The sequence below is a fragment of the Cervus canadensis genome, chromosome 16 (genome assembly GCF_019320065.1).
Source record: "Cervus canadensis isolate Bull #8, Minnesota chromosome 16, ASM1932006v1, whole genome shotgun sequence".
Classification (NCBI taxonomy): Eukaryota; Metazoa; Chordata; class Mammalia; order Artiodactyla; family Cervidae; genus Cervus; species Cervus canadensis.
Genome location: NC_057401.1, coordinates 1,541,395 through 1,567,990, shown reverse-complemented (window position 1 = coordinate 1,567,990; position 26,596 = coordinate 1,541,395). Strand labels below are relative to the sequence as shown.

The following is a 26,596-nucleotide window of genomic DNA, read 5'->3' as shown; positions in this document are numbered from 1 at the left end:
TTAATAATATCAAATATTTAGAAACAACCTAACTATCCACAAAAGAATATTATTTGAATAGATCATGCAACAGACAACAGAGTGCTATTAGCCTACTTAAAATAAGGGTGCACATCTATGTGCCATAATGTGGAAACTTCTCCATGCTGTTCAATGGGAAAAAAACAAAAGGCTTCCTCTAAATCTGCATGTATACACTGTGCCTGCTGTGACTGCGATCATCACACAGCGAAGTGCCGAGAATGCCCTTCTCCAAACCATCGGGGCAGAGTGGCTCTTTCTGATGGTGAGATATCAGGTGATTTTTTCCTTCTTTTTTATCTACACTATTTGATTTTTTGCAATGAACCTGTAGTGCTTTAAAAATAGAAAACTGTTTTTAAAGATTAAAATAAAACATGTCAGGGATGTATACATTTCCTAGAGGAAAAGCAGGGTGAAAACCAGAACAGTGGCTGACTTTCAGAAGGACAATGTGAAAGGACTTTGGGACCTGCCTGACAGCCTAACAAGATTAGCCCTTTCCTGGCTCTGGAGGAGGCAGGAAACCCCAGTGGTTAGGGGCGGACGCTCCAGGGGCAGTCCTTGGGTTCACAGGGTGAGTGACTTGGGACAAATTACTTAACCTTCTGTGCCTTGGTTTTCTCATTTACAAAAGGCGTGACTGACAGCGCCTGCCTCTAAGACTGTCATGAAAATTATTAAGGACAAAAATAAATGGACACCTATGACAATGCCTGGCACATAGCCAAAGTTCAGTAGCTACTAGCTCTTTCAAAAACCAGCTTCAGACAATTGTAGCCTAAGTGATCTGTGACCTGAGCTCTGTGATGAGGACTTTGCATGCACTGTCTCATTACGTCTCCCATCAGACCCACATAAACGCAGTGTCTATGCTCTATGTCATCTCCATTTTACAGATGAAAACCATGAGGTTAGGAGAGAATAAATACTGTCCCAAATCCTTCAGCCAGGAAGGGACAAGGATTTGAGCCCAGAATGTGAGGAGTAATTCTAGAACCTGATGACAGGTTGACAACTGATTAGCATTAGATGAACCCTTTCCTCTTTCAGGACCTGCCACCACCGACACCAGCCTCGCTAGGTTAGCTGGCCCTCTCAAGGTAGCTGGGATCTGGGAAAGCCAAAATTGCTATGAGCATCATCTAGTAATTCCTGGGAAGAGCAGAACACTGAGAATCAAGGCTTAAGCTGCACCCACAAAATGGGTGCCCCCACCAGCAAGTGGAGAACATCCTGGGAGCAAAGCACCCATGCTTAGAGAAGCCAGAGGTTTTGATCTTTACGATAAGGCTGAGTACCACAGACAGAATATTCCCTCAAAGGCACCCAAATACTGATGGACTATTTTATCACTCTCATTGTCTTTTAAAATCATTTGTTCAACACACAAAGGCTTCACACTTGCCTCATTTCACCTCATACTTGAAACAAACAGATTCACTTGCCCTGGACAGGCCAGGGCAGAGTCACCTGCATCTCGAAGACCTGCACAGGTCTTCAAACTCTGTATTCAAATCACTGCCCTGAGTACCAGGAAGATCCCAAGAGGACAAAATCATCACCTTATGGGTAAGAACCCGGATTTCGGAATCACAGACTCCTGGGTTCATCTCTCAGTTCCTCCACTGGGTACTTAATATCTCTGAGCCTCCGTTTCCTCATCAGTCCACTGGGGATCATAAAACCTCATAGTTTTGTTCCAAGGATTAATGAGATAATGCAGTGTTGGGAAAGCAGTAGAGTCAGAGTTTAAGAGCACAGACTCTGCTGCCAGACTATTTAAGTTCAGACCTTGGCTCTGTCACAAGCTGTATGTCCTTGGGCCCTAGCATATTCAAACTGTAAAATGGGATTATAAGAGTATCCACTTCTATAGGGTAGAGAATGAATGAGCTATGGCTTTGAAAGTGCTTACAACAGTACCTGGTGCATTAGTGAGTACTTGATAAACAAGGGTTGTAATGAAATGCAAGTAAAGCCCACAGCACGATAAAAATAAGTGTTCAGTAAGCGGTAACTGTTACTATTACCAGGTACACTTTCCATGGAGAATTTATGCACATTCATCTCCTAGAAAGCAATTAAAAATGAAAAGAAAAAAAAAAAAAAAACAGGTGAAAATCTTGTTCTCTAGCAAGTGTTTCAGTCCTAGCAGAGAGAATTCACCATCTGATTGCCCTAGCAGAATACCCTAGGATGCCCATCCCCATTCCTGGGCTCTTCTTGGCTGTATTCAGCCATCCTCTCCTTGAGTAAATGCTCATTACACACTCACAGTAAGCCTGAAGGAGGGCTAGAAACACCTAGCAGTTAAAAAAAAAAAAAGGCTTTAGCCCCTGACACCCTGGAGCTTACAGGGTAGTGGGAGAGATGCACATAAATAAATACATAGAAATGATTATTTAGGGATAATAAAATTTGTGCTTTAAAGAATGTGATACAAATATACTGAATCTAAGGGAGGTCCAGATATGATCTAGCACCAGATGTGTGTGTGAGGGAGGAGTCATTAGAAAGACATTTAAGCTGGGGTTTCATGGATGAATAGGAGTTGGCTGGGTGATGCCGGGGAATGAAAGGAGGAGATGATCCAGGCAGACAGGCATTTTGCTTCAAGGCCCGGCAGCCACAGGTGCCCGGCTCACTAGCGGAACAGACACAAAGGCAGCAAGTTGACTCACCTCTAGACCACCCACTCAGAAGCCCTCAGCTGGGAGACTGGAGTCTGGAGAGAAACCCCAGGCCCACAGGAACTGTGTTCTCAGTTGCGTCTTTTTGTCTTTTCCTTTTCAGACTCCCTTTGCGTGCTGATAAAGACTACCAGGTCCCTGACCCCAAGCCCAAGTGAACAAAGTTTTGGGCTCAGATACCCAGAGGCAGCAAATGTGGCTCACTTTCCCCACATGTGAACTTCAGCCACGACGGCACAGCAGGGACTCTGCCCTCTGAATGCCCCTGCAAGTCCACGTCACTCCCCACTGGGTTCTGTGAGGCCATTTAGGAAGTTAAGTTTTGCTCACAGAAGAGAAGGGAGACAGCATGAAAGAAAACAATGGCCTCAAAGGAGGAAGCTTTGATTGACATAAATAGGGATGTTCCATTAGGAGCATCATGTACCAGGAAAGAAGCCAAGCCCCGGGTCACTTATTTCTCCACCTGTTTACATGTGATGGAAAGAAGATGTGTTTAAGGCTCCTGTAGTTTTAGACCGGGAATCGATGCTCCCGGAAAGGAAGCCGTATGTTCCAGATGTAGCAGGTTTCTTTTGGAATTCACACATTGGGAGTCTGGCGCTCTCCTCTAAATGGTACTTTTGTTGTCTTTTTGTTCAAGATCGCAAGCTTCTTCCAGGATCAGAACTGCCTGCCAACCTACCTTGATAAACAGCCCACCAGCTCTCATGGTAGATCAAAGGATTAATAATTAGTCTAACTCCTTATTTATCTAAGTGGTAACTACCACTGCAATGGAATAATATTTTAACTGCAGGGGAAGCCTTACGGAGAGCCCTCTCCCCTTAAGTAAAACCTACTGGCTGGGAATGGCCAACAGAGCTGCCCATACTCAGAGGCAGATCTCTGTGTCTGAGATGCTGTCATTAGATGCTGCTCCAAAGACCTAAGGAAATGCGCCCAGGAGAAGTGTATGGTCCTAATCCTTTCAACTGAGGCTCAATGGCCCAGCAAAGTATGAAAGTGAGGCCTGTGCTTCTGAAACGTAACAGTCTAGAGTCTGTGGAGCTGGTGAAGCAACCTCACCACCGCAGGAGCAAATCTCAGCAGGTCCGATTCAAGGAAGATGGCACCAGTAAGACTCCACCTGGCCTAGCTGAGGTGGATGTCCAGACGTCCGAGGACCCGGCTGTAATGGGCAAGACTCAGGCCTCCAGGCACCATCACCTCCCCACCTACTCACTCTCCTTTCCCAGGTCCCAGAAGGCAGGGGGCTTTCGGAACATCGCGATCCAAACTTCCCCCAGTCTCAGGAAGCATTTCCCGGTTTTTAAAAGGAAGAGACTCACAGCCAGCAAGTCCCTGGTGGAAATGCCGACAGCATCCCAAGATGCCATCCAGGTGAACGGCAATCTCTCTGAGCAGGACATTGTGTCCTCTGACCTTGCCTACTTACGGCTGGCTCAGCATCTTGAGGATGGGCCTCGAAGGGTCAAGGTGTCCCACCCGTTTCTCCCTAGAATGTCCAAGGTGCAAAGCAATGGGCCTGTAAGCATATGCTTTGAAGCTGGGACGTGGAGAGCCTTGGAGAAAGTAACAGCTGCCATTCAGGTCCCAGATGATATTTACCACAGTCCTACCTGGGGAGGAAGGGAGTCTACTTTGAGCCCAGACGGGCCTGCTGAGATTAGCAACTCCATACCCCCTTTGGTTGACCGGCATCCAGGTGACGGAAGAAGAGAGCTGCCACCAGATTCAGAAAGAACCCCCCCCTGCTTAAATGCCCCCAGGAGAGCCAATCACACGCCTGGCACAGGGAAACTGCAACCTGAACTGCTTTTGCCCAAAGATAACTCCGATGACAAAGACCTTGGCCCTCTGTCATCTAGGTCAACGGAAAGGTGTGCTCCCTCACATCCACGGACTCACAGCTCCCCTCCTCCTGGCTCCCACAGTCAGCCAGCCCAACCAGGGGGGGCTTCAGACTGTTCTTCATCCAGTAACAACTACCAGGATCTGCAGTCACTCCAAACTAACAGTGAGTCAGAATTTGGCCCTGTGTTCCAGGAGCAGACGGCAAAGAACCCCATTAAGTCAGACATCCCAGAGCTTCAGAACTGTCCAGGAAGCGGTTACCTCCCCTCCTCTCTCCCGAAAAGGGAGACCAAGCAGCAGAGAGTGACTGGTGGGATTAACCCAATTCACCTGGTGCAGGGAGAGCTCTGTGACCTCCAGGGCAGGCTGCAATCTGTGGAGGAGTCTCTGCACTCAAACCAAGAGAAAATTAAAGTCCTTTTGAATGTGATTCAAGACTTGGAGAAAGCCCGAGCTCTCACAGAAGGGTAAGGTGGACCTGGGGGAGCAGGGGCAGGGTAAAGTCATTTGGGAGGATAGGGGCAGAGAGAGAACCTTGCCTTCCATTAGTAAAATGTCTCCAAAATGTTTGAGATTCTATCATTTCCCCAAATTATCAGCAATGGTCCCTTTGTTCCAACCGGGCTTCATTGGGTTGTAGGCTTTGGTGGATTTCCCCAATGACTGGTTTTTATTTCCAAATGACAATAGACTGGAGAAAGGGGACAATGAAACAGCAGGGTCAAAAGTTACTTTTTATTAAGATGTGGGCACAGTCAATAAATGATAGGGGAGAATGACAGTATGCGGGTCTGCCCCAACCCTATCCCTGTAGGGATTTACTACATTTGCATGGTATTTCAGCTATTTGTGTGCTTGTCACAGAGGACTTGAGGTAGGCACTAAGCTTACTGTTGACCTTGCCCTCCACTAAACACTTGGAAGGCTTGAGCCAGTCCATCATGGACCAGCTAAGTAGGGACTGAAATGAGATCATAATTCCGCAAAGAGAAAGAAGCTCCAAAATACTTTCCTGGGTGACTCAGCATCCGTCTGAGGACAGGAAGGCAGTTATTTGTTTAGGTGTGGGATGCTCCTTCCTTGAAACAGAGTTCCCTAAAGACTGAGAAAAAGGAATAGTGAAAGCTAATCAACAAAAGGGTAGGAAAAGGAAGAATTAATTAACTGGCATTTGCTGCTATGAATCAGAGTCAACATTGCCTTACAAGAGAGAAGCACTGTGACGAGACAGGGAGAAAGGTACTGACCTAAAGGGATCAGGAGTTTTAATCATCTTCCTCTACTCATTTACAAAGTCCTTCAGTTTCCTCATTTCTCATGTTGGGGTAAGAATAACTGACCCATCTCAGAGGATTACTGTCAGCATGAAGAAAATCCAGATCTCAAAGTGCTTAAACATCTATAAAGCATTCTAGAAACATGAGATCCTATTAATATGGATTTCTTGTTTCTTTGTTTGCAATGGTCATGAAACTTCAGACTTCGGAAATCATGAGAAGGACAATGCTGTGCTGCAGGAAATGAGTCTGTAGAATGTGTGCATCCCAGGGGGCGTTTGCCCATAGATTTATCTAGCAAATGCTCTATTTTGCAGGCGCAACTTTTATCGAACTGGCCAAGATCTCAACAACTGCAGTACCTGCCAGAACACGGCGTGCATCATATACAGGTACCTGGCCACAACTGAGACCTGCTCTGTGGAGCAGAGACGTTGCGGGGTCCATGGAACACTCTTGTAATCTCTCTTAGATGCAGAAAGTCAAGAAAGGGCAAAGACAGAGGGTCTTTGGATACATGAGACAAAAAAAAAAAAACACAAGGTTGTTTGACTATGAAATGTTAACATCTGGTTTCAAAGAAGGCATTGCTTTGTTTCCTCACAATAAGGTCTGTGAGCAAATCCTTTTGAGATCATCACCCTTCCTCTCACTGAGTACTAAGCACAGGCACCTTGCTAAGCTCTGCATGTCCATTTCTATCTCATTTCACAGTATACCTCTTGAAGTAGGTGTTCATGTCCTCAGGGAAGTTTAGTCATTTGGCCCCACTCACATATAGCATTTTCAAAGAGCTGAAGGGGATCTCAAATCAAATATTCAGAGACTCAGGCCTCAGACCCATATCTTTCTGATACCAAGCCCTATATATGATCCTGACTGTTGTACCACACATCCTGTTCCTCCACAGTAACTACCACATGCCAAGCACTTACAATATGTCAAGAACTGTGATAAGCACTGTATATTCAGTTCTAAGTACACTGTTTCCAGCAAGAGGTAAGGTTGCTGCATTAGAGTGAATGTTTAGAAGAAACAGAAGGGAAACATCATACAGTGGTAGGAGCCCTAAACTGGGAGTCAGAATCCCCAAAACTACATCTGCTAACATGTGTGGTTCAGTCTCCTCATCTGCAGAGTGGAGACAATTATTCCTCTTGAGAGTTGCCATTAGGAATAAATGAGGAGACACATGGGAATGCCCTTTGTAACAGTAAACTTCTGTACCAATCAAAGGGCTTACTCCTATTATTACTGGAACGATCAATGCCCATTTAGCTGGCAGTCTACTTTCAGTGGTACAGTGGAAAAGTGGTCAAAAGCAGTCATTCAGGTGATGGCATCTAATTCTGTTTGATTCTAATTCTGTGTGATTTTCTCTATTACTTTTCTCTCTCGATGAGAAAGGCAGCAAGGGTCTGAGCACATTGAAGCCCAACTGGGTTGCCTGTGTGTGTGTGTTTGTAATGTCTCATTCTCTGCAGTAGAATCCTGAGATTTCTCCCTAGCAAGGGATGGGCACCTGGAAGTCAGAGGCTCCCACCTCAGCTGAGCTCTTGGACATTTTCTCACTGAATTGTCAATTCTTTAAACCCAAAAGTCACAGGACCACAAAGTGTTTTCATCAAATACCAGGAGCTTCAGGATTGCTCACAAAAATATGTCCTTTACCTTAGTGTGAAATATCTCCTCTTAAAAGGGAGCTCTGGAAAAGGCTTGGGCATTGGAAAGAATAATTAAGGAGTCTCATCAATTGCTTACCCTTGTTCCTTATTTTCTTTTTTTTTTTATATCCCCTATCATAAGCAAAGTTCCTATCACTAGGAGGACAATACTCATTAAACGTCTAGATTCAGGGAGGACAAAATCTTTTCCTCCTAAACAACAACAAAAAATATTTTTAAATAACTTCCATTTAAAGTTTGAAAAGTCCCTTTTTCCCAGCAGCCAAATGGTATATTTCCTATTATCTTAAGATGAGTTTCTATTTAGCTTCTCTAAGTTAAAGGGACAGACGATTATTTTCCCATCTTCTCTGAGTTTCATGCCCTGGCCTTGGGCAAATCCTTTCTGGCATCTGAGCTTCCTTATCTGAAAAACGAAGGCCTTTGATTAGATGGTTCTTATGGTCCCTTTCGGTTCTGACATTCTGGTGTTCTAGGTTGAATTAAAAGTGGTAATATTTGCCTAAACTATAACCTTCCAACCAGTATGAGAATATTTACATTTTTCTAGTACTTACTTCAAATGTCCCAAGCAAATAGTCTAAACTCACCCCTGAATGGGTTAGCAAACCTTCATCTACACATCCCTTTCCAGTTTTCCAAGAAGAGCAGCCACTGCATGTGTCTACCCCTCATTACCATTCAAAGCCAGACTGCTCTCCCAGACAGTATCTATGTTGTTCTATCTAAGCCATTGTGAAGGAACAGGCAATTAGTCTGATGAAAGCAAAGAGATCAGTACAACATCCCTGTCTTAGTAACAGAGGGAAGACGAGAGTTGTCAATTTTTTTTTCTTTTTTAACATTTCAAATGGCTTCAAACCCTGTGTTGTGTCCTGGACAGTCAGAGCTTGCAAACTAATAAATAAGCAATGTGGAACAGTCATCCCCGGGCCCTGCGCAGCTGCAGGCTCTCTCCCTGATGATGGACGGACGCCCAGGGCACGTCACTGTACATAAAGCACATGGGCGCATCATGGACTGCCTGCCGGGTCTTCTTCCCTGGAGATGTTGTAGCTAAGTTAGCAATTCATAAGGTTTTCTAAGTGGCTCCATCAGCTGAAGGCTATGGCTATGCTCTTGCTTCCATCAAGACAAGTGGGGTCAAGGGTTCCATCCGAATCATTATCTCAGCTCCAAGAGGAGTCTTCTGCCCACTGCTCCTCAAAGCCTCATTGGCTTTCTTCTTTCTAAGGTTCACTGTGATAGATCCTCCCTTCCCAAGGAGAACAGCACTAAAACGGATGCCCAGAGATCTCATGTGTGACTCTCAGGACCTTCATGCACCAGGAAGAATAAACCCCTTGGAGCCCTGACTGCTGTGGGACCCAAGGGAAGGGGGTAGGAATTGGCTCTATGACTCAAGCTGGTTCCAGGCTGTTTTAGTCCCCAAACACTCTCCTCACCTCTCCTTAGCGTTACTCCTAGGACAAGCTACTGAGAAGGTTTCTGAATGCCTCCTGTGGTACTCAAAATTAAATAGCATGGAATTAACTTAGTGAGAAGGTTGTTCTCTTTTCAAATTGATTTCAATTCTTCTGATTTACCTAGAGGGAAAAATCTGAGTTTGGTGCTAGAATGTCTTCAAAACCTTTCTAACGCTTACTTATCACAGTTCTTTGCTAACAGTGAGCATGTTTCAAGTTCATAGCCATGGGCAAGCAACAGTTCCCAACCAGAATGTAATCATTTCTAATTCTTTATGGAAGCTTTTAACTTTCAAAACTAACCCTCCTATATATTCACTGTTATGCAGGTCTCCATTTTCAAAAGATATATTGCCTGTTTTGTATACATGTTTTTTAGTCTAAAAAGTGAATTGATTTAAGGAGAAAAAATTAAGTACATAATTGTGCAAGTGGTGTGGGGAGTTTCACAAAAACCTTGGAGGTGATAAACAGTGATTGCAATTTGGGAAAACAGTGCCCTAAGGAATCCTCTTCCTTTCCTCTTCTCAAGGTCGTGAGCTCTCTCCAAGCCACATTCCCTCCTCCTTCTCTCAGTCCAGTTTTTACTCCTGCAGTCACATCTCCCTGCACTTCATCTTCACAGTCACTCAAAAAATAATCGCGGAGCCTCTTTGGAGGTCTTTGACTACACTGATCATGCCTTTATTTTATGGATGTAGCTCCCAGGAAAACGTCTACCTGGTTTAAGTTAAAATGCCTCAAATATTTTAAGGGAAGAGAATTGGAAGTTTTGCTCAGAAAGAAAAAATTTCTCCTATCATCCAGGTGTGTTTCTTAGGAAATGGAAATAAAGAGCAAGAAGCAAACTAAACCATTCTGAATGGGACAGACTGGCCACATAAGACGTGAAAGGTGCTAGAGAGGAGGAGACGACAGAGAGCTCTTGTCTGTTCAGGGGTCTTCCTGGGCAGGCTGTCTCCTCTTCTTGTGCTCAGCCTCTGTTCATGGCTTCAACGGCACTCATAGATTTTAATGTCAGTGACATCACCTTCCTCTATCTTTTCTTTTATGAGTGCTCTCTCTCTCTTTATATATATATATATATTTATATGTATATATATATATGCACATACATACATACATACATACACATATACTACCTATGAATCTTTCCATCTTGATATCTCAAATGTACCTCAAATTATCAAGTTTACCATATACCAAAATACATTTCGTATTTTCCTCCACAAAATTCTCTTCCTACATTTCTTATTTGTTCAGCACTGCTGACCATGATTTCATAAAGAAACTGTGGCCCACGTTGTCTCATTCTTCTCCTTTACAACACGCATCAAACTGGCTACTGATTCTACCTGCTATATCCAGCCCCTTAGCTTCATTACCTTCATCTCTGGTCCATAAAGAGCCTCATCACTTAAATGCTAACTGGCCTTTTTGCCATAGATCCCTTTCAGTCTGTCCCAAGTAATTCTTCACACAGGTTGCTAACTTACTGAAAACTAGAATCTGATCATGTCACTCCCCTGTTAAACAATTTTGTCCCACTTCCTGTTGTTTCCTTTAGCTAATTTTTCAAGGCCCTTTGAATGTGACACTAACCTTCTTAACTGCTGGGTCTCCTATCTCTTCCCAGCCACAGCGAACTACTCAGCTGGCTTCAAATACTGGGTGTTCTATCATACATAAGTTTCTTCATTTCCTGGAATGCCTTTTCTGCCCTGCTTCATCTGGAAAACTTGTAGTCTTGCAGCTTAAAAGCCAGTTCCTCTAAATAGCCTTTCACTCCTTCCCAAGAAAGAGCCCCTTGGCATGCACATTCCTCTGCTATACCATTTCTCTTATGACGTTGCAACACAGGGTTTATGAGTTTCTTTCCTTCAGCAGAAGACCAGTATCTCAAAGTCATGGCCAGTGTCTAATACATAGTTAGTGATCAGTAGAACCCTCAAAGAAGGGAATAGCCACACTGACTGGGGTGGGGTAGAGGATGAAAAGCAGTGGCAGGCTTGAGACAGCTATTTAGGTGGTCCTAAAGTCAAAGGGCAGAGAGTGAAGAGGAACTAAAAAGACTTGATGAAAGTGAAAGAGGAGAGTGAAAAAGTTGGCTTAAAGTTTAACATTCAGAAATGGCATCTGGTCCCATCACCTCATGGGAAATAGATGGGGAGACAGTGGAAACAGTGTCAGACTTTATTTTTTTGGGGCTCCAAAATCACTGCAGATGCTGACTGCAGCCATGAAATTAAAAGACGCTTACTCCTTGGAAGGAAAGTTATGACCAAGCTAGATAGCGTATTAAAAAGCAGAGACCTTACTTTGCCAACAAAGGTCCGTCTGGTTAAGGCTACGGTTTTTCCAGTGGTCATGTATGGATGTGAGAGTTGGACTGTGAAGAAAGCTGAGCACTGAAGAATTGATCTTTTGAACTGTGGTGTTGGAGAAGACTCTTGAGAGTCCCTTGGACTGCAAGGAGATCTAACCAGTCCATCCTAAAGGAGATCAGTCCTGGGTGTTCACTGGAAGGACTGATGCTAAAGCTGAAACTCCAGTACTTTGGCCACCTCACGCAAAGAGTTGACTCATTGGAAAAGACCCTGATGCTGGGAGGGATTGGGGGCAGGAGGAGAAGGGGACAGCAGAGGATGAGATGGCTGGATGGCATCACAAACTCAATGGACATGAGTTTGAGTAAACTCCGGGAGCTAGTGATGGACAGGGAGGCCTGGCGTGCTGCGGTTCATGGGGTCACAAAGAGTCGACACAACTGAGCAACTGAACTGAAAGTCAAGGTGGGCTTCCCAGGTGGCACTAGTGGTAAAGAGTCCGCCTGCCAGTGCAGATGTGAGAGACTCAGGTTCAATCCCTGGGTCAGGAAGATCCCCTGGAGGAGGAAACGGCAACTCACTCCAGTATTCTTGCCTGGAGAATTCCATGGACAGAGGAGCTTGGAGGGCTACTGTCCATGGGGTCACAAAGAGTTGGACACGACTGAGCGACTAAACAACAACCAAAGTCAAATCAGTGTGACAACTTCTGTGTGTCCCTACCCTTGGGTGGGGAAACAGAAGGTCTTAACTAATCAAATAATCTTATTAGGGAAGGAAGGCTTCTGTGCAGTAGGTCTTCAGTAGATCTTTTGGAACTGAATCAACAACAACTGAATGTAGTACATGGATTGCCAGTTTTCAAATACCTGGAACACTACAAGATGGAACCTAATCAAGTCTTCCTGTGATGACTCCCAGAACTTGATGCAATTCACAAGACACTGAGATCCTTGTTGATCATGGACTTCCAACACTCTTGCCCAATACTTCTGTACCGAGTATGGTAGGAAAGCAAAGTCTGATTTGTGGAAAACTGAAAACTCCATCCAGGCTATCCCATCTCCCTCTACAGTATCTGAACTACACCAGTGATCTCTTTGGAAGAGGGAACTCAGGCACTAGGTCTGCAGGTCCTCTTAGCAAAACATCAAAACCCAGTGTAGTAGATAGAATAATGTCCACATGATATGTCCACATTCTAACTCTGGACCCTGTGAATATATCGCCTCACCTGGTAAGAGGGACAATGCAGGTGTGATTAAGGATCTTAGAGGACAGGATGAGTAGCCTGGAGGGTCCAGGTGAGCCTAATGTAATCTTATGGACCCTTACAAGGGAGAGATGAGGGCAGGAGAGAGAGAGTCAGAGAAGGTGTGTCCGCAGAAGCAGAGGTGGGAGTGGCGCAGCCACAGGTTAAAGCAGGCGGGCGGCCTCTACAGGCTGGAAAAGGCAGGGGACGCATTCTCTCCTGGAAATGCCGGAAGGAACACAGCTCTGCTGACACGTTCATTTACAGTTCTGGAGCACTTCTGACCTTTGGCTCTCTAAGAGCAAAATTTGTGTTTTTTTAAACCCACTAAACTTGTGGTAACTCATTTCAGCTGCAGTAGGAAACTAATGCACCTGGATTAAATCCTCATAATTGATAAACTACTCACATCTAATTGGAGGTTGGTTTATTTGACTTTGATGATTTTTACAACTCTGACAGCTAAGGGAAGACAAGGATCTGTTGGGGTGAAAATAAGGGAAAATAAATGGGAGCTGCCATTTACTGGGGTTTGCCAGTGGCACTAGTGGTAAAGAATCTGCCTGCCAATGCAGAAGACATAGAGATGTGGGTTTGATCCCTGGGTCAGGAAGATCTCCTGGAGGAGGGCATGGCAACCCACTCCAGTATTCTTGCCTGGAGAATCCCAAGGACAGAGGAGCCTGGTGGACTACAGTCCACAGGGTTGCAAAATGTCAGACACGACTGAAGTGGCTTAGCATGCACACATGCACCAATTACAGGTCATTGTAAATGCATTTTGTTTTCATATCTGATCCCAACAACCAGATGAGATAGATAAAAACACTCCCATTTTACAGGTGAGGTAACTGAGGTTCAGGGACTGGCACGTTATTCATGTTAGACAGTGGAGACTGAGGGTGAGAGAGGCACTTGAACTAATAAATGACGATATCAAGGTTGGAACTTCGTCCTCTCTGCCTGTTGGCCAGATTCCACGGCATGCTGCCTTCAGAGGCTAGGCCTGCTTGCAGGGTATCAGGGCTCAGTGGGATGTTGTATGGCTGAGTTCTCCTCAGCCAAGCGCACAGTTAGGGTTTGTGTTTATGACGCAGGATCTAAATGCTGTTCTCGAAGGCAGCGGCCTCCTAGGTACCTGTGAATACTTGTTGCTGGCCTTCAAGCCCCAAACCTGCTGGCTCAGAGAGGTGGGGAGGAGGATGGGAATCTGTAGGTATAGCCAGCCTCCTGGGAAAGTCTGATCCTGAAGAAGTTCGAGAAACATTCAACTAGGTAAAGTCAGAGTCTTGAAAGGAGGAGGTGGCAGTTGATTTCCTAGAAACGTTTGTGACATAGAAAGGTCTTGCTGATGAACTAGCCCAGAAACTAGCTTTTGTTTTAAATGCATCATTGGAGAGATGCTTTGCCTTTCTGCTTGGCTTCAGTTACAGGGTTAGTGGTCATGAACAGACCTAACTAAAGGGCGCAGATGAGGGTGGAGGGAAAGGGAGAGGGAGAGGGGCTTGCTCACAAAGTGTGTCATATGATGCCTCCTCTTTGCAATGAGAAGAGAAAACAAGCTTCTGCTGGTCCGTGTCGGGGCCAGGCTCTCATCTTGCATTATTTAAGGGGTTAATTTGTAATCTCTCCTTCCTCCCACACCTCCCAGCTCCTCAGGCCTCATCTGAGAGCAGGAACAGAATGGTAATCCCTGCTTACTTTCCTCCTCCAATTAAGGTGCAGGCCAATTAGAGCCCAATTCTGTTCCCGGGCCAGAAGCCTGCATGCTAGGAACTGCCCCCTGGGGTGTCCTGGAAGAGCGATCACAAACACCCGCCAGGGCGGGCGTGCAGAGTGCCGTCCAGCCCCACTTACCCCGCTTCAGGGAGGGGTAGTCATGCAGGCTCCTGACCCAGGGCATGTGCGCGAAGCATCCTCTCATTTCCTCAAACTCTACAGACCATAGGCTGCCTTTTTTTTTTTTTTTTTATCATTACTGACTCCTCCACTGCTACGATCCTCCGAGCTAGGCAGAAGTTAGGGAGATACAAAAGGAGCTTTGCCGCTAACACCTCCCTTTGTCCCCGGCGGCCACCATCCTGGTTCTTGTGCCCCCTCACTGTTTTGACATTCAGAATTTATCATAAGGAGTCTCTCTGGAACACAGGGCAAAGCCACACAGCTGTGCGCCCTGTAGGAGAAAGGCCAGCCAAGCCTTCATCCAACTAAGGACAGAGGCTCTGGAGACCTACATGAGTCACCTGGGGTCATGCAGTCAGAGGTGCCGAGAACCTTCTTGAGTTTCCTTCGATGGTTCAGTAGTTTGGCCACTGGGCCTTGGCCTTGCCTGCCACTTAAAGCTATCACCTAACCAGAGAAAAAGGCATTTCACTAGAAATGCAATGTACCTAGGTCTGTGAATTTGTTTAAGATGCTCTCCCAGCATGGAGCCACGGGCGCTGTGAGGGCCTTGTCTTGCAGCCGCAGTCCTCTGTCTGGCCAGCAGTGCAGTCTGCAGAGAAAAGTAATTACAAAGCGCACAGCACAGTAATGTGTGTTCTTTCCAGGAGTCACAGATGCCTTTGCTGCTACCGTGTCATTGCAGTGTGGACTGACCAGTGTTCAATTCAAATGCAGGAACATGAAGGTCAATGGCAGCACTTCACAGCACCCTTCAAACAACTGCCACCAAACACAGCTCAAGCTGTCTCTTTTGAAAACAGGCAAAAAGTTTGGGGGATGTTGTGGAAACCTCTCTGAGCCTGGACGGCTTGGTCCCCCAGACATTTGCCATTAGCCCCCATTTCTCTTGGTATGTTTTACCCCTTTCTTCTTTTCCCTCGTATGGAAGGGGAAAGAAGAGGATTTATAGCACCAGCAATTTGTCTGCAATAAAAATGAAACCTATTTTAATGTATTAATAGCTAAACAGGCTGAAACATGCCATAAATATAACATCAAGCAAGCTGAGAATTTCACAGGAATAACAAATGGATGGCTGCTGGTGTGTGGGTCACAGTTGACCACAGAATGACCCAATCTTTATTTCTCTGTCAAGTTAATGCTACAATCATTCCTATTTGTTGATCCAGGCACTGTGCCAGGCATTTTACTAAACAGTGTACATGTATCATTACTTTTCAGACTCCCAAGAACCCTTAAATATGGGTCTGGTTATTATTCCCATTTTATGGATGAGGAAACAGAGACTTGGGCAGGCCATGTGATTTGTCCAGGATCCACCAGATCTAGGGCTTAAACCAGTCCCTTTTTCAGAAGGCATTCCTATCCCTTCCCCTCTTACCTTCTGACCTTGCACCAGCAGTGAGTATTTGTATTACAGTTCTCTGAGATGGCCTTCTCTTCCTGAGGACTTAATGTGAAGGCATTCTCAACAGAGAGCCACGGCACCCAGAGTGCAGACCTCTCCCACAGATGGAGATCAGCAGGGAGATTTCTGCAGTGTGGCCCTGCTTATTTATGCACCAAGAAGAGAACCTGCAATTCTCCAGGGACTTCTCAGCACAGATGCCCAAGGAGAAGGGGCGTGCTTGCCGGCTTGAAATGGCTGTGATCTGTGAAGCTTAAAATTGTATCCTATAAATAATGAGCACACTGGTCATTCGGAGGAAGTTTTAGGAACAATATTCCTTCCAGGCTGGGGAAAACTAAAAAAAAAAAAAAAAAGCTAACTGAAGTTTCTACTTTCCTGGACTGTGATTCATCCCCAGAGACACTTTCCAAAGTGGTGTGATTTATCCAAGTGGACAGGAACCCAACCACCCTCGCAGAACCCATTGATTCTTACAGCTAATTCTTTTAAAAAGAAAGTTACAGGAGGTCAATAAATCTGTGGTGCACCTGGGTTCTGTGGTGAGAGGAGCCACAGAAACACTCCAACAGAGATGAAGAGATAGAGAGAGACTTGCAAGTGGTTTTGTCTTCAGGGAGATGCCATGGACCATTAGTTTCTCAGCCAACTTGCTTGGAGTGTCTGGATTTATGGTTCATCACCATGTCTCTAGATAAAAGAGCAAGACCCACGTGCTGAGGATGAGCAAAGGGCTACTGCAGAACTCAGCAGTCTACAGTCAGACCCGACACAGCGGAGCCCAGACACTACCTTGAGTATGCAGCCTCCTACAGGGTGCCTACCTTCTCCAAGTACACAGTCTCCCTGTCAGAGCATCCTTGCAATCGGGAAATACTATGGGAGGGTGGGCTGGTCAACTGGATCATGAAGGATCCTCCAGTAGCCCAGGTCACATTGAGTCTTGTGCTGCAGGGAGATGTGAGGTCATTTAGGTGCACTGGGCTGGGGTCACCATCCCATCCCACACTCACTTGGTGACCGGGATCTCACACATATTGAATACTACTGTTCTTTCAGCGCTGTGTGTCTTAGTGCACAAGCTCTGGAGCCAGATAGTCTAGGCTCAAATCCTTGCTCTGTCACTTACTAGTATGTGCCCTTGGCAAAATATTTAACCTCCTCTTGCCTCAGTTTCCTCATTTGTAAAATGAAGATAATGCTTATCTCATGGGTCTATGAGAATCACATGAGGCATGAGAATTACTAAACTTGTAGTATGAAGTATGGAATAGAGCTCATTCCATAAAAGATGGTCCTTTTTCTTCTTTATATCCAACCTCTTCTTCATTTAAATTACCATGTGTCCTCACCTACCAGGACCCAGGTTCAGTTCAGTTGTTCAGCTGTGTCCGACTCTTTGCGACCCCATGGACTGCAGCACGCCAGGCTTCCCAGTCCATCACCAAATCCCAGAGCCTACTCAAACTCATGTCCATCGAGTCGGTGATGCCACCCAACCATCTCATCCTCTGTTGTCCCCTTCTCCTCCTGCCTTCAATCTTTCCCAGCATCAGAGTCTTTTCTAATGAGTCAGTTCTTTGCATCAGGTGGCCAAAGTACTGGAGTTTCAGCTTCAACATCAGTCCTTCCAATGAATATTCAGGACTGATCTCCTTTAGGATGGACTGGTTGAATCTCCTTGCAGTCCAAGGGACTCTCAAGAGTCTTCTCCAACACCACAGTTCAAAAGCATCAATTCTTCAGCACTCAGCTTTCATTATAGTACAACTCTCACATCCATACATGACTACTGGAAAACTATAGCTTTGACTAGACAGGACTTTGTTGGTAAAGTAATGTCTCTGCTTTTAAATATGCTGTCTAGGTTGGTCATAGCTTTTCTTCCAAGGAGCAAGTATCTTTTAATTTCATGGCTGCAGTCACCATCTGCATTTTTTTGGAGCCCAGGAAAATAAAGTCTGACACTGTTTCCACTGTTTCCCCATCTATTTGCCATGAAGTGATGGGACCAGATGCCATGATCTTTGTTTTTTGAATGTTGAGTTTTAAGCCAACTTTTTCACTCTCCTCTTTCACTTTCATCAAGAGGCTCTTTAGCTCCCCTTCACTTTCTTCCATAAGGATGGTATCACCTGCATATCTCAGGTTATTGATATTTCTCCCAGCAATCTTGATTCCAGCTTGTGCTTCATCCAGCCTGGCATTTCACATGATGTACTCTGCATATGAGCTAAATAAGCAGGGTGACAATATACAGCCTTGACATACTCCTTTCCCAATTTGGAACCAGTCTGTTGTTCCATGTCCGGTTCTAACTGTTGCTTCTTGACCTGCATATAGATTTCTCAGGAGGAGGTAAGGTGGTTTGGAATTCCCATCTCTTGAAGAATTTTCCAAAGTTTGTTGTACTCTACAGAGTCAAAGGCTTTGGAACAATCAATAAAGAAGAAGTAAATGTTTCTCTGTAATTATCTTGCTTTTTCTATGATCCAACAGATGTTGGCAGTTTGATCTTTGGTCCCTCTGCCTTTTCTAAATATAACTTGAACATCTGGAAGTTCATGATTCACGTACTTTTAAAGCCTGGCTTGGAGAATTTTGAGCATTACTTTACTAGTATGTGAAATGAGTGCAATTGTGCGGTAGTTTGAACATTCTTTGTCATTGCCCGTCTTTGGAATTGGAATGAAAACAGACTTTTTCAGTCCTGTGGCCACTGCTGAGTTTTGCAAATTTGCTGGCATATTGAGTGCAGCACTTTCACAGCATCATCTTCTAGGATTTGAAATATCTCAACTGGAATTCCATTGCGTCCACTAGCTTTGTTCATAGTGATGCTTCCTAAGGCCCATGTGACCTTGCATTCTAGGATGTCTGGCTCTAGGTGAATGATCACACCACCATGATTATCTGGGTCATGAAGATCTCTTTTGTATAGTTCTTCTGTGTGTTCTTGCCACCTCTTCTTAATATCTTCTGCTTCTGTTAGGCCCATACCATTTCTGTTCTTTGTTGCACCCATCTTTGCATGAAACGTTCCTTTGGTATCTCTAATTTTTTTGAACAACTCTCTAGTCTTTCCCATTCTATTGTTTTCCTCAGTGCATTTATCACTGCAGAAGGCTTTCTTATCTCTCCCTGCTATTCTTTGGAACTCTGCATTCAAATGGCTATATCTTTCCTTTTCTCCGTTGCCTTTAGCTTCTCTTCTTTTCTCTCCTCAGACAACCATTTTGCCTTTTTGTGTTTCTTTTTCTTGGAGATGGTCTTGATCACTGCCTCCTGCACAATGTCACGAACCTCCATCCATGGTTCTTCAGGTACTCTGTCTATCAAATCTAGTCCCTTGAATCTATTTGTCACTTCCACTGTATAATCAAAAGGGATTTGATTTAGGTCATACCTCAATGGTCTAGTGGTTTCCCTACTTTCTTCAATTTAAGTCTGAATTTGGCAATAAGGAGTTCATGATCTGAGCCACAGTCAGCTCCTGGTTTTGTTTTTGCTGACTGTATAGAGCTTCTCCATCTTTGGTTGCAAAGAATATAATCAATCTGATTTCAGTATTGACCATCTAGTGATGTCCATGTATAGAGTTTTCTCTTGTGTTGTTGGAAGACGGTGTTTGCTCTGACCAGTGCATTCTCTGGGCAAAACTCTGTTAGCCTTTGCCCTGCTTCATTTTGTACTCCAAAGCCAAATTTGCCTTTACTCCAGGTATTTCTTGACTTCCTACTTTTGCATTCCAGTCCCTTATGATGAAAAAGACATCTTTTGGGGTGTTAGTTCTATAAAGTCTTGTAGGTCTACATAGAACTGTTCAGCTTCTTCAGCGTTACTGGCTGGGGCATAGACTTGGATTACTGTGATATTGAATGGTTTGCCTTGGAAATGAACAAAGATCATTCTGTCGTTTTTGAGATTTACCCAAGTACTGCATTTTGGACTTTTTTGTTGACTATGATGGCTACTCCATTTCTTCTAAGGGATTCTTGCCCACAGTAGTAGATATAATGGTCATCTGAGTTAAATTCGCCCATTCCAGTCCATCTTAGTTCACTCATTCTTAAAATGTCAATGTTCACTCTTGCCACCTCCTGTTTGACTTCCAATTTACCTTCATTCATGGATCTAATATTCCAGGTTCCTATGCAGTGTTGTTCTTTACAGCATCGGACTTCCATCATCAGTCACATCCACAACTGTGTGTTGTCTCTTTGGCTTCGTCTCTTCATTCTTTCTGGAATTATTTCTCCACTGATCTCCAGTAGCATATTGAGCACCTACCGACCTGGGGATTTCATCTTTCAGTGTCCTATCTTTTTGCCTTTTCATACTGTTCATGAGGGTCTCAAGGCAAGAATACTGAAGTGGCTTGCAATTCCCTTCTTTAGTGGATCACGTTTTGTCAGAACTCTCCACCATGACCCATCTGTCTTGGGTGGCCCTACACGGCATTGCTCATAGTTTCATTGAGTCAGACAAAACTGTGATCAGTTTGATTAGTTTTCTGTGATTGGGGTTTTCTAGTTATACTCTCTAGTTACATCATTTTCTTCTTAGAGTAGACCCTGGTAACAGCTAGGCCATGGGCTAAAACATCTGATCTCTTTTTAGGAAAGAGAGGACTAGGGGTCAGGAAAGCAAGCTGAGATTCTTATCATAAGTCATGATGTGACTCCCTTCACCAACTCACACAGGGAAAACAACATTCCTAGATTCCTGAACTATCATGAAGGTAAAATGAAAATACAGACCTGGTGTGTTTGCAGTTTGAAAGTGCTATATAAAAGTAAGAGGTTTCTATTGTTTATTTCCATCTAAACTTTTATCTTCTTGTGTCTCACCCAACTTCTCTTTGCCCAGCCAAGATGCTATATCCAGAATCTGACTCTTGTTTGCTTTATGCATTTGCACATTTACCTACTCTTTCCTTCTCACTAGTTTTTCTTCCAGACAAGCCATGACTTAGGCCTCTTGCTACTTCCAATTACCTAGAAAAACATTCTTCAGTTTTTCACCTAGCATGATGGCTGAAGCATTGATCTGTCAGCTAGGTTAGTGAGGCGCCCTCAAGATGGAAAACTTCAAGCTTGCTTGCATTCTTGGTTTACACACATCTCACTTTCTAAATGCAAAGTGGCACCACGCACAGACCTCTTGTCTGGGAATGGCTCTAAGACTGCCCAGACATTGAGCTGGGCAGCCCTGGACAGGGCTCAGGCATTCCATGTGTCCTTAGAGGACCAACGTTACAGGCTCTGAAAGCTCCAAACTACCTCAATGGTTCTGGGCCTGAGTCCTATAATGTCACAATTTCTTGACCACCATCTGCTACCCACGCCCCGCCCCCGACCACTGTGAGTCAGAGTTCTCTACAAACTAAGCACCCTGCACTTCCTGTGGATGGAGAAGATGCCAAGGGAGAGGGGTAGGGAGAGAAGAGGGGGATGGTTGGAAAAGTCACTGGTGTTCTATCTTGGCAGTCATTCTCCAGAATCTGCAAACAATACTCTGCTAAAAGTTTGCTTGAATTGTTTCAAGCAGGCATTTTAATCCCTCTTTCAAGAGGTTGTTGAATATGGTGTGGGTTAGCCAGGTAGGAAGTTGAGGGGGATCTCCTCTTCTCTACCCAGCCTCAAAATGAAAGACATGAGAGAGGGCACTGCCCCTGCCCATTTATAAGGCAGCTGTGACCAAAATAAAATGTATTCCTTCTCCTCCCTTCTAAACTAAACAGTAGTTTGTCAAAAGGATGGGTAAGAAAAAAAGTGACAATTTTCCTTTATGTTAATAAATTACTTTGGCCTAAAAAACATTAATCAATTTCTTTCCAAAGGACACATGCTTCTCTATACTCTGTATTTGCCTGGCCTTGAAAAGAAAGTCACTTTCAATCCCCTTTAAATTGTCAAGACCAGTGGGGGCAGTCTGCGGAGCTCCCTAAGTCCCAGTGATTATAATGGAATCCTGTGGTGTTTCCATAGAAATATAAAGAGTGTATTCTTCCCTGAATGTACATGGCGGGGAGGGGGTGAAGACTGATGTTTCTGGCAAGGTATACAATTACTGAAGGGCCAAAGGCATGAGTGAGGAGGTGAGGCATTCACTCCCTGAGATAGGAAGACAAAAGACTTGGTGGAGTGGGCAGAGACCCCATTCTACATGAGGACACTCCCCCTGTTATTGTCCCCCTCTGTACAACTACCTGGTAAGGTCACTTCAGAACCTCTGTCTTCATTTGGGCCTTAGAAAGAAAAGCGATTTGCCCAAGGTCACCCAGCCAGTAAGTGGCAGTTCCTCAGTTCAAACCCGGGAGAGCTGCACGCAAGAGCCCCGTCTCTGAGTGCTCCAGTGTGCCGCGCTTCGCCGTGTGAGCTGACACAGACGTCACATTCCGTCTCCTGGCTCTCCTGTCTCTAGGCCTGCCAGTTCTATACACATGTGAACACACCCAGAGCAGTGTTTGTTTCTAACCAGTATTAGGACACTGTTATGAGTCTTGACACACTCAGGTGCTTTGTTATGGCTGTTTGTTACTTGAATTAAGAAGTCAGAGAAATGTCACACATAAGGAGAAGAAGGAAGCTGGTTTGTGTGTATGTTCATATAATTTGGTAGAGATACATGGATGAAGAGCTGGACAGTAGGGGTTGCTGAGATATATAAAAGACAGATTTTAAAGCAATTGTTAGTTTAATCATCTGTATCATACACTGGGAAGCTACATCCACAAAAGCAGCACCCACATCTCTCTATCTCATTGTCGTGTCCCTATAACTAGGCAAAGTGTCAGTCCTAAAACAGGATGGATGGCTGCATGCATGGATAGATGGAAGAATGGATGGGCGGTGGCCAGATGAATGAACAGATGACTGTATGGATGAATGGATGGTTGATGAATAAATGGATGGTTAGATGGCTGGCTGGCTGACTGGATGGACAGAGGAATGGTTTGATGCACAGATGGATGGATGATTGACGGTAAGATGAATGGGTGGATGGAATTTCCTGTCTCTAAAAGCTGAGGAAATTCCTAGAATGAGCAGAGGGTGCCTACTTTCTTTGGCTCTATCCCATGCTCTAGGATGAAGGTAATTTTTTGCCTTGGTGAAAGAGGCAGGGTTATTTCAGGAGTCAGGAGAACTATGAATGTGGATGTTCTCTGCATGTGAATTAATACAAGAGAGGGTGAGAATCAGGGTTAATTAATCGTTTTAGATTCCTTCCTTAAAGCAACAAGAGGTTGCCAGAGACAATGCTCCCCCAGCCTCTGACCCCACCTCCTTAAATTCCAACTGGGGAGAGGGAGCTGCGGGTAGTGGCGACAGAACCCAGCCCAGCTTCAGGAGTGGCAGGGGAGCATGCTGGGTACATCCTGGAAGTGGGAGCCTTAGCGTGTGTCTGTGGATGCTTCTCTTCACTGATCTGGCAAAATTCTGAGCTTTGGTTAGAAGAGCTCTAATAGCTCTTGATATTGGCTAGCATTTACTAAGGACACAGAGTTACTAGTTACCAGTGTGAAGAGGCCAGGGATAATGCCTGTCTGTCTGTCTGTTTTAATACTCCACTTCTGGTACCTAACCAAGGGCCTGGTGCATGGGAGATACTCAATAAATGTTTGTTGAAAGACTAGCTGAATATCATTTGATGTTTGTTGGTATCTATCTCTGAACTGAGTGTTGTATATGCATTCTATTGTTTATACATCACTGAGATCCCATGAGTAGTACCATGCTTACTCTTCAGTTGAGGAGACTTTGGCTTGAACATGAGAAATGACTTTGCCACGATTTCACAGTTAATCAGTCAGTCATAGAGCTTTGCTTAGAAAAACGCAGCCTGAATTACACATCCATTATATAAATCACACACCCAAGAGGATGTCCCTATAGAGGAGACCAGGGAGGCATAGAAAGTGAAAGAATGTAAGTCGAAGAGAAGAAAATCTGGAGGAAGCTTATCAAATATACAGAAATAATCAGACACCCATCCCTGATGGTCCCTAAGCATGGTTGTTAAGCCCCTACTGCTGTTATTATTATCACCATTAATGTTATTACTATTAATATATTATATCTTGCTCTTGGCTTTGCTTCTTTACTTAACAATGAGCCTTGGGGAGCCTTAAACTTATGCTTACTTCATATTATTCCTTAATACAGACATATTTAAATATTCTCCTTTAATGGGCATCTCTTGATCTCCACTTCTGTTTCAGTTACTTTGTGCGTATATGTTGGAGTGATTAATGTACAGACTCCATTGTCTCATCTGTACACAGGTCTGTGAGGTAAATACGATACCACTGGGGACCAGGGTCCTCAGGGGCTGAGAGCGTCGGAGGCTGAGAGCCAAAGCTCTGGCTTGGGTGGGTGCTCAGGCTCCCCCTGACCTTTGAGGGCCTGGGAATCAGGCCTGTGGGCATCAGGGATGGTCAGCCTGTCTTATAAGTCTGGCTCAGCCTTCTCAGAGCCTGGAGAGCTGGGCCACAAAGACTGACTCCTGCAGACATCTCTGCAGACTATGTATTAATTGTCTAGGAGATTTACCTACAGAGGAGCTGCCAGAGCCTCTGCCCTTAATTGTCTAGGAGATTTACCTACAGAGGAGCTGCCAGAGCCAGAATGCTTGCGAGAAGGCTCTTAAGCTTGTAGCTGTGTTTGTTACCTGGTTTCACACTAGAACTCTCAGAGGGCCCAAAGATGAGCAACCAGCGTGGGAGTGTGGGAGGTGGGGAAATGCAGAGTCACAGAGATGGTGCATTCTCCTTGTTTACCAAGGAAGGAAAGGAAATGTCTCACCCGGAAGAGGAAAAACCCTGTATGGTTTGTGAAGCGTCATAACTGGTCAAAGCCTCCTGCCCAGCAAGGGCTAAAAAGGGGCTGTTGTTAAACATACACTGAGCTGGTCTGCTATGCCCACATCACCTCCCAGAGACCCAGGATCAGAGTGGGTGCCGCCGAAAAGGCACATCACGGTTGTCACACGTGACGAACAAAGCCCCAAACAGCACCTTATCACTGGACAGACACCCCAAGGTGACTCACTACCTGCCAGACACTGCTCTAGGTTCTTCCTTTATATCCTCTCACTCGATTAATACAGATTTGTTGTTGTTCAGTCACCAAGTCATGTCCGACTCTTTGTGACCCCATGGACTGCAGCACACCAGGCTTCTCTGTCCCTCACTATAAACATGTTAATTCCAAAATAAGCCTTTGAGAAAGGGGCCATTATTAGGTCCTTTTTATGGACAAGGAAACTGAGTTGTTAGTTTTATCACATATTTCTCTGTATTACTTAAATATTGTATTATGAGGCAGTTTTATGCATAAAATGTATGTAAAAATAATGAACAATCAGGAGCATTAAATAAATGTGAGAGAGAGGTGGAACGATTTTAACTGGCCATCTACTATTAGGCTGCCATGTTATGTGCTTCATTTAAACTTAGAAACATCCCTGAGAGGAAGGTGTTACAGATGCCAATTCCATCAATGAGAAACTGGAGATTCAGAAAGACTGCACAGTTTCCCCAAGGTCGCACAGCCAGCAGGCACCTCAGCATTTGGGACTTGATCCCAAAGCCCAGGCTCTTCTCTGTCTGTTGGACACTTGGTGACGTTCAATCAGCATGTGCCGATTTGAATTTACTTTCCTTCCTTTCTCTCCGTGTTTTTCAGTGTAGAATATGATTTCCGGCAGCAAGAAGGCAGGTTCCATGAAGTTCTACAGAGTCTGGAGGAAGCAGAGCCAGCTGAGGAGGCCTCTCCCCCACCAAAGTCTCCAGCAGAGCCTCCAGTTCCCGAGAAACAGGACTTAAGGCGGAAAACCAAGAAGGTGAAGAAGAAGTGCTTCTGGTGGATCTGAGCTCCTGGGCACCATCCCCTCTGCCCCCCCAAGGTGGGGAACCACTGCCCTCAGGCTTTCTCTACTTCCTAGCGAAGGCCCCAGGCTACCAGCCACTCCACCTGCAAAACCAGAATGACTTCTGGATGGTTTAGCTGCTGCCGGACACCTGATCACAGTCTCACCTGAGTGCGTGCCCTGCTGGCTGAGGATTTCATGGACTCGAGTTAGCACCTGCCTAGCTTCCGGTCATATATCCTAGTTTTCGAATCTAGATTCCCACCAAGTGCAAAACCCCCATTGCACTTTGCTACATCTCAGTGATGCTCAGCACTTCTTGCTCATCCTGGGTTTATCATCCCAAAGAAAAGAAATAAAAATGTTGTGCAGAGCAGGAAGACAGAGGAGGGTTATAAGCAGATACCCAGAAAAACATCATATATCTAAACTGGCAGTTTTCTAAAATATTGACACTTGTAAGTACAACAGAAGTGGGCAGGGCATAACAATGCAAGATCATCTGGTAGGCTGAGTCATTTTCATTTTTGATTAGCCCCTTGATCCCAAAGCTAGGATTTGTCATCTCAAGCTGTGTGTACCTTAGAGTCTGCAGCAGAGTAAGGACATCACAGGGTAGAAGGGACTTGTGAGGATGACTGTCCTGCAGCTGTAGCTACTCCAGGGGGTACCTTAAATCACTCTGCTTCTCAGCCTGGGGCCTGAGACTGCTTGGCAGATGGATGGGGTCTTGTTTGGGCTTGAATTTTAAGATTCCACAATTAATTTCTCTGCAACATTTAAGATCATGAAATCCAGCAGCCTGTCTGTCCATTTCATCTTACCACAAACA

The 26,596-nt window shown here is 44.8% G+C and overlaps 2 protein-coding genes across 2 annotated transcripts in view; one reads left to right on the top strand and one right to left on the bottom strand.

Annotated features, from left to right (window-relative positions):
* The window catches only part of DOCK2 (dedicator of cytokinesis 2), a 468,222-nt gene that overhangs the window by 207,339 nt on the left and 234,287 nt on the right, over window positions 1-26,596 (bottom strand).
* INSYN2B (inhibitory synaptic factor family member 2B) lies at window positions 3,246-25,767 on the top strand. Its single transcript, XM_043488770.1, has 3 exons — window positions 3,246-5,038; window positions 6,166-6,240; window positions 25,581-25,767. Exons 1-3 carry the CDS (start codon window positions 3,699-3,701, stop codon window positions 25,765-25,767), a joined length of 1,602 nt encoding a protein of 533 aa, XP_043344705.1. The 5' UTR covers window positions 3,246-3,698.

Excerpts from the sequence above, each read along its gene's own strand:
- INSYN2B (XM_043488770.1), top strand. The coding sequence starts at position 3,699 with ATGGCCCAGCAAAGTATGAAAGTGAGGCCTGTGCTTCTGAAACGTAAC. Across the intron at positions 5,039-6,165 it reads GCCCGAGCTCTCACAGAAGG|GCGCAACTTTTATCGAACTG; the intron begins GTAAGGTGGACC and ends TCTATTTTGCAG. Across the intron at positions 6,241-25,580 it reads ACGGCGTGCATCATATACAG|TGTAGAATATGATTTCCGGC; the intron begins GTACCTGGCCAC and ends CGTGTTTTTCAG.